Raw genomic sequence first — 8,588 nt, forward strand, 5'->3', positions numbered from 1 at the left:
ACTCTTTCTCCAAAATTAGTCAGTTTCATACATCATGAATGCATACTGCAGATACTCACTGAAACACACAAGCTTATTTACAAACCTTTTTTACCCTTAATCCAAGTACTTACCCATAGCATAGTTTCCCCCAGAGCACTAAGTATAAACACCATTTCACAGCCCATTCCCCTTCATTCTTTCTATTTCTTTAAGATTAGTATATGATTATTTAAGAAATGTTTAAGTCAAGCTGCCACTTTTGAAGAAAATGAGAGCCTTTTTAACATATTACACCCATTCTTTCATAAATATTGGAAGCTTCCCTGCTTCTCTACCCAAATGTATGTGCATTTATTAAAAATACTTACAGGTCTTGTTCTACTTTCTTATCTAACGCATATTCCAGATCAGTTACTAGCATTTTCTGGTATAAGTCCTGCAAAGCTTGTCGGGATGTCCAGACTTCAGCTGGACCCAGCTTCGAATCTATAACAAAGAAAGAAAAACAAAAACAAAAAGACATACTATGGCCAAGTACACAGAAGAGAATCATTTCAACTTATTTTCTCCACTGTCAAAATACATGGACCACCAGTGAACTGGAGAAAGATGTGCAGGCTTTGGCTTGTCCTGAAGTAACAAGCCACTAGAAATCTGAAAGCTGAATAATAAGTGAATATAGCAAATAAAATCAAACTACCTTATATAACTTCAATAATAATAAACACGCTGCTCAGATCCTGCAGCAGCCAGAAGGTAGTATTATATGGCAAACTGTGACATTGACAGACTGCCTTTTGCGCACAGACAGTATTTAGATCAACTTTTTCAACTAAGTTGCTAGAAACTGGAAAGGGACTTTTACATCTTTTTATTGAGAATATGAGTTATTTCTTTGAAAATAATTATCTGATCAACCAATAATCCTGGATGTATGAGATCTACACAGACATAATCCCTTCTTCCAACAGGTAGACAAGATTGAATGCACACCACCTGCTGGGAAAATAGAAGAGAAAAGTCCTGCTCTTTTGTCCCAAGTGTTTTGTGTATTACTTGTGAAACCTGATTCTGGCAGAACACACAGCTAATTGCAACAAAGCTCTGTTTATCCATATCAGCAGGACAAACATTTATCATGACAACACTTGTATACTAAAACTGAAAAACATTTCATGAAAAGCAAGAAGAAAAATGGGACAAAATTTTATTCACTGTACTAACTATAAAATAAAAACAAATTACCTGTCATGTCAGCCTTCAGGACTTCTGCCTGCCTGCAAGATAAAAAGGATAAGATATTAGAAGCAAGTTACATTAAATTACATTGTTTTCAGACTACGGAATAAGCCCTTGCCCAGGTCCTTAGATCTTGTCAAAACAGTGAAGTTATAATGATATATAAGGTTTGAATTTTAACTACTACTGTTTAATACCCCAACAAAACCTAGAGAAAGTAGCTTTTTTGGGTTGACTTAAACCCTTTCTAAAAACAGCATAAACAACAAAGAATATCCCTCTTATACCAGAACAGGCACGTCCAGACGTGCATGGACGTTTGGATCCGTGGGGATAACTAGCAGCGATGAATCTTGCGCCACTGCTACTTGTCCCCGGGGAATGCCTGTGCCACGCACGCTTTGGTGTGCAGCAAGTTACCCCAAGGGCAGTAGGGAAGGCTGGGGCCAGCACTGTGCTGGCCCCAGCAGCCTTACCTGGGGACCTCCCAGGGCTGGAACTGCGGCAATCCTGCAGGGCAGAACCTGGTGAACAGCCACAGCACAGCTCTGGGTGGCTTGGCTCTGCTTTTCAGCAGCACACACTGCCTGAGTACGTGCTGCTCTGTTTTGTTTTGACCCCTGCATCCGGGGGTCAAAAACACCCATTGAAAAAAACAAAACAAACTGGAGCAGCACAGAGAACATTTGACTGAGTGATAGGTGGCACCGCAAACATGTTTGTGGCGCCACATACTGCACAGCCGCACTCATCTGGACGTGCCCGACATGTTTATGCACATAGCATATTATACCAGTATAGCAGTGGTGCTCAACCTTTTTCCCCAGCAGCCTGGATGGGCAGTGCCCCATGCATCCACAGGCTGGATTTCACCAATGGTCCCAATCCAGCACCAGAGAGGACACAGCAGGCACCAATCAGCCATGGGGAGGGGGGCGCAGGGCAACTCAGCTGCAACCTGATCCCACAGGGAAAAGAGGACATGGCTTGGCCCCAAAAGGAATGGAGCTGGGCTATGCTCCAATCTGGCCCCACAAGGAAAGAAGGAGTGTGGCCTGGCTCTATAGGGGAAAAAGGGAGCACGGCTTGGCCCCAACCTGTCCACGCCGGGGTTTGGGGGGGGTCGGGTTCAGTCTGGATCCAAATGCAGGGGAAGAGTTATGGCCCAGCTGCAACCAGCAGTATGGGGCTTGGTGTTTGGAAGTTGGGGAGGGTGTATTAATAACCACTGCTCTTCTACTGCCAAATTTCCCACTCCATGTGTGGCCAGATGCAAGGGCATGTGGAACAGATGCAAGGGCTCCATGGCCCAGACCTGGCCCATGGGCCAGAGCTTGAGCACCTCTTCAATATAATGAAGTTTACTCACCTCTAATGGAAGTTTGAGATGGACACTAAACATTCCTATATAGGATGTGCCAACCAATGCAACTCAGATGGGGGAAACTCCTCAAAAGAGTCCCCATAAGGCACAATTTACTCATCTGCCTCACTGATGTTTTGGCTACTATGACAGCGGACTGAACAAGTAGATGGAAACAGAACAAACTGCCGCAGGCTCAAAAGCAGGTCTTGATAGCTGCACTACCAGTAACACTAAGATATCCTGACACCAAGTTTGTCATTTTCGGGTGGTTATTGGTAAACCCTTCACTCATTTCTTAACTGTATCATGCAAAAAGCACAATCTACTAGTGCACAGCAGGTTGATATAAATGCTCTATCAAAGGCAGATCTATGCGTTTCTCATTCCCTGTTTCATGAAGCTAGCTCATCTGAGATCACAATACTTTTGTTCAACTGAAACCCATCGCATTTTTACTTCCTTGCATGACTAAAGAATGAGTCACTCCACCTCACATACTATATTATTTCATTATCTGCAATAACTGGTACTAGACTGTTCTGGATGCGAGGCAGAAGATTTGCTCAGTTAGAAGATATTTTTAGTTTCTTCTTGGTAACTCCAATTACTCTGACTTGTTAATCTGCTGAAGTGTGGTTCCCTTCCTTTCCCCCACTGGAGGTGCCTGTGATAAAGTTACTGATGAAAATAGAAGGTTTTATTGCCAAATAATTCACCAGTCACAAATATCATTTCAAACAGGGGAGAAGAATATTTCAATGAAGCACAGATGTGAGTTGTGAAAACACATAAACCAACACTCATGGTTTTATCTTAAGCATTTGTACAAATGGATAAATGAATTTACTAACATCTGACCTGTTTATCAAAGCAATAGGCAGCTTTCTTTCTCTTCAAAAGGCACTTCCCCATCCCTACCCCACCATACACAATTATATTAATATTATGACATCTATGTCTGATAATCTGTCAATCTAATTTTAAGAGATGCCAAATCCTCCACATTTCTACCAACTGCATTCATCTTTTCGCCTCCCTATCAGGAGAAGTGGAATACCATGGTCCAGAGATCCAGGGGAAGACAATCACCAGAGAATTTGGGGTACAGGACATGCAAAAGGAAAAAGCCCTTTGTAAAGAGTAAATTATACTAGTTGGTATTTTGGCCAATTAGCTTGACAAGTCTTATATATATGCTGTAGCAGGGCAACGGAATTAAGGACAGAGAAACCCCTGCTCATTTCCTCTCCCTTACCTGTGGGACGGCATAAAACCACACTGGCTTGGGACGATGTGGCTGGAGTATTAAATATTGCACCATGGGAGATGTATGCCAGAAGTGCCAGCTGGGAAACTCCAGCTGCTGGGGAGATATTCCCAGCCAGGGCCTGTCTCAGCCTGCATGCTGAGCCCTGCGGAGCCTGGGGCTCTGAAAGAGAGGAGCCCAGCCCTGACTGACTGCAGGTAGGCCCTCTTCCCACAGGCAACACGAGCCACAGATGGGAAGTGAGTCCCGACGTTGACTGGCTGGATGCACCTTGGGGCAGAGTTAGAGGCGGCCAGAAATGACAGGAGGAGTTCTTGGATGACAGACTAAAGCGCACATGCCAGAAGGGGGCGAGAGACAGCCAGATTGCCCATATTTCTTTATTTTCATACTAGACAGACTGTTGGGAATTCCAGGTACGAGTTTAGGGAGACTCCAAGGCTGGCATGACAGACAGAGTATGATCAAAGCGGCGACTGGAGGCCAGGTCTGGTGTGACCAAAGCACCATAGAGAGGATTGTGGCAGGAGTATAGGAGCTCCCAATCTGGACCCCATAAAGGTCTTGCCAAATGGCATTCAGGAACGCAGTGAGTCTAAGGGACTGCCCCAACTGGGTGAGCAATCATCTCCTGCTGAGGCAGAATTCTATAGACTTCTTCCATCGAGCTGTGGTGGGTAACTGCCTCAGCTGGAAACAGTTCTTCCCAGACAGGGCAACAGGAGGGACAACGAGGCCATAATGCCAGCATTGTCACATACGCGTATAAATACACACACTTGCACATCAATCTATTTATTTGAATCATCTGACTCGCCTATCATAGCCTGAACTAAGGGCTATAGAACGTCCCTGAATCAAGATGTGGTTCAAATCCAATAGCTGTAACTGAACTCTAGAAACACGTTCTAAAAACAAAAAAAAAAATCACCCAATCCTCACTGGCAGGAAAGGTTCTTCAAGTAGATGCGATATCTTTTATTAAACCAACTGAGTAGTGGGAAAAAGGTCTTAGCAAGCTTTCGGGCACAATCACCCTTCTTCAGCCATAGGGACTCTCTGCTGGTCTGAGACTCCAAGGAATGAGATGAGGACAAGATGTCAGTGAGAATGTAAATAGGTATAAATTAGGAAAACAAAAAGGTAAAGCAGGGAGGGGGAAAACAGCAGGGGGAAAAAAGGCAAAGGTGAGTAAGGGTGACATCCAGTCATACTTCTAGCTTTTCTCATTCCTTGGAGTCACAGAACAGCAGAGACTTCCTAGGGCTGAAGAAGGGCAATTGCGCCTGAAAGCTTGCTAAGAACTTTTTTTCCAACTACTCAGTTGATCTAATAAAAGATATCACATCTCCTCAAAGAACCTTGCCTGCCTATATCCTTAGACCAACACAGCTACAACCAAAAATCCAGTCCTCATTCAAATTTCAGAATCCATCACAACCCTTGTTAAGTTGCTCCAGTAGTTATCTACCATCACTGTTAGATTTGTGAATTATGGAGGCCGGAACTGTACATGGTACAACAGCAGTGATACAAGAATTCCTAGTGTATGAACAGCTTTCATTATGGTCCTGAATTCCAGTCCTGGGGTTGAGAGCAAAACCATCCACACAGCACTTGTTGCCCAGGGCTATAAGGGATAGATAGTGGCCTTTCCATCGTGGGTACAAGTCTCTTGGGTGTCCTCAATCCTTGAGACTTCATAGATTCATAGATGTTAGGGTCGGAAGGGACCTCAATAGATCATCGAGTCCGACCCCCGGCATTCAGGACCAGCACTACTAGGAAATGCCAGTCGGACTGGTAATTAAGAAGTGTTTTGTGAAAGCTTTACATATCTTAAGGTTAACCTCAAGAAGTTCACAGAACTGAATTTATTAAATATTGAAAAAAGTTTTAAAATATAAGGGCTGGCTTTGTGTTCAAAATCTATACTAAAATTGTCCATCTGGGGAAGATGAAAGTTCAAGCACTTTTATAGAGTTAATTGTTAATTTATCTATGTGTTCTTGTTTAATGTTTCCAATTTCAAAGCATTTTAGCTTGGCCTCTGATTAAATAAAAAAAAGATTTCACAAATCAATTCATTAAAAATATTTCAATATCTATTTAAAGTAATTCTCAATTTACCCAAGTAATTTTAAAACTTACTTCAAAGCCTTACCACAGAACACTTAGAACCTTAAAACCTTATTTTAAAAAGGGCTTCCCTTGCAAGCTGCATCTTTCCTTTTCTTGAGAACTTGCTAGTATAAAAAGTCTTATTTTACTGCAATCCCAGGAGAGTATGCAGGTACTAAAGTTCAGTTTTAGAAAAAATAAGTTATTTACCGGGCTCAGAAAGCAAGATGTTAAGTTATAATCACCCCCATTATTTTATTTTTATGCTTTACAATTGACAATTCAGTTTTAAATTTAAGAATAATTAAAAAAACCAACTATCTGGTTTTCCTTATTTTAGAGGAAATAGAAGGTAGCTGTCTCAAGGTTTTAGGGGTTTTAAATCATAAAAAATGTAAGGCTGAGACAGACCTCCAGAGATTATCTTATTCCATTTCTGTGCACCATGGTAAAGTGAGTATTTCTAGACAACACTTGGCAAGGAAAGTCTAACTCGTTCCCAACACGCTTTAATGACAGAGATACTACAACCTCTTTAGATAGCCTGTTCCATTGTTCAAGTATGCTTCTAGTTAGGGAAAAGTTACCTTATATAACCTGAATCTGAGACAACTCCCCAATAATTAGATTCTAGACATGGAAAAATTATACATTTGTTAATATTTTCCATGTCTAGAATCTAATTATTGGAGGGTCGTTTCAAATGCAAGGTCTGTTTTACCCTCTAGACTTCCTTCAGTTACCAGTAATTGAATAGAAATATGTTCTTTTTACAATTACAATGTCCTTCACTTCCACATGTACCCAATAAGTGCATAATTTGCTGAACTACATAATAATTTAGTAGACTTCATAGACTTACATAATAATTTTCCACCTACTACTTACATTGTAGTGCGCATTGGTTATCAGCATATTGTTTAAATGTACAAACTGCTTAAAATGCATAGGAAGTACCTACATTGCAATGCTACTGCCTATTTTGTAACGCACCACTCTATCTACATAATTGGTTAAACCAGTAGTGCTCAACCTCCAGCACACAGTGTCATGTCACCTGTATTCTGGAGCTCCCAACAGGTCCTAATATTTGACAGTGGAGGAACAGATATCTTTGTTATCCAGCATCCCCAGGGTAAGAGGATTGCCAGTTATGTAAAAATTCTGGTTATCTGAAATAATCCAGTTTTCAGATAAAGGGGAGGGTGCAAAAGGTAGAGGAGGTGAACCTCATATGACTCGTCATACTACACCCCCACTCCCCCTGCCACTACTATGCAAAACACATCAACCAAGAAAGTTTTGGTCCTCTCTGCCAATTATACAACCTAATCTGATGGCAAGAAAAAAAATGTTCTGAAACTCATTTGACACCTGTACTACAGCTTTCAAATCAGAATTCAGTTCATGTTTCACAATTCATTTGTAGAGTTTATTATTGGGGTTTATACCCATTTAAATCCTATTTTTTACATCGGTCTAAGTCAGTAAGCAAACAAACTTGATTCAAATAATCAGGTTTATTTAGATTTGGTAGCATTTGGATTTTGTAGCTACTTGGCTAGGAGGTAAATCTCAGAAATTGGCAGCCATTAAACACGTTTACAGCTAAATATAACCTAAACTTGCTGCTACCCAGGAGGGTAAAGCGCGTCTATACATACTTATTTGTGCAACTGTATACCTTAATAAAAAGTAAATAAGAACATGACTGCATTACGTTAAAAAACCTCAGAGGTTTCATTTATTTGCATCAGATTTTAGTTATTGATTTATGCATTTGGTTAAAAACTGAAACTTAATTGAAAAACACAAAATCTGCATTTGCAACGTTTTATTAGTTAAATAAAAATACCTGAAATATGCTACATACACAAGAAAAATAATTAAGTGCACTTTGCATTAAAACAAACTTACTAAATCAAGTATTTTCTAAAGTTCACAAATTGAAGTAGTGCTGACCAGAAAAAGTATCCTTTAAGTCATTTTAGAGCTAATGGATCTCTGTAAGTTACTCATCGTTTCTATTCATAAACTGGAAAAGGAATAACAAGTTCTCTTACTTTTTCAACTTCCAGTTGGTTTCTACACTTTGAATGAGCCAGTTATGGAAATGAACTAAATTAAAACAAATTAGTTCCTTCAGAGCGATTCAGCGGAGATTCAGCCCAATTCAGTGACCGAATCTCCGAATCGAATCAGGAGACCCCCTTAATCTCTCTGAAACAAAATGGTACCCTTCGAATCGATTTGGAGAGATTTGGAAAGATTCGGACATAGACACAGCTTTAAATGTTTTTTCTACATACCTTGAGATACCAGGGGGCTCACGAATGCTGTGATGCTGGTGCAGATGGAGTCTCACAAGAGCGTGGGAGGGTCCCTAACACACACGGCAGCAGACCCAGAAATGGACCAGAAGAACTTCAGGTCAACTTCCAGGTCCACCCGGAAGTGCGCAGGGCCCCCCCCGCCCATACCTTCCCAGCTTGGCAACTGGTGCCTCCTAGGTCTGGGGGTGCACCTGGGGTCCTCCCGCAGCCGATCGCCAAGTCGGAAGGGTGTGGGTGCCCCCCCCCCCCCCCCCCCCACCCCCCACGCCGCCCCACCCCG

General features: G+C 41.6%; 1 protein-coding gene across 1 annotated transcript in view; it reads right to left on the reverse strand.

The window, feature by feature from the left end:
- SMG7 (SMG7, nonsense mediated mRNA decay factor) overlaps positions 1-8,588 on the reverse strand; it is an 83,800-nt gene that overhangs the window by 53,560 nt on the left and 21,652 nt on the right. Inside the window, 2 exon segments of the mRNA XM_025206158.1 lie at positions 351-468; positions 1,228-1,259. Of these exon segments, the coding sequence (XP_025061943.1) occupies positions 351-468; positions 1,228-1,234 (125 nt within the window). The 5' untranslated portion in view covers positions 1,235-1,259.

This window comes from Alligator sinensis, unplaced genomic scaffold, assembly GCF_000455745.1.
Source record: "Alligator sinensis unplaced genomic scaffold, ASM45574v1 scaffold471_2, whole genome shotgun sequence".
NCBI lineage: Eukaryota > Metazoa > Chordata > Crocodylia > Alligatoridae > Alligator > Alligator sinensis.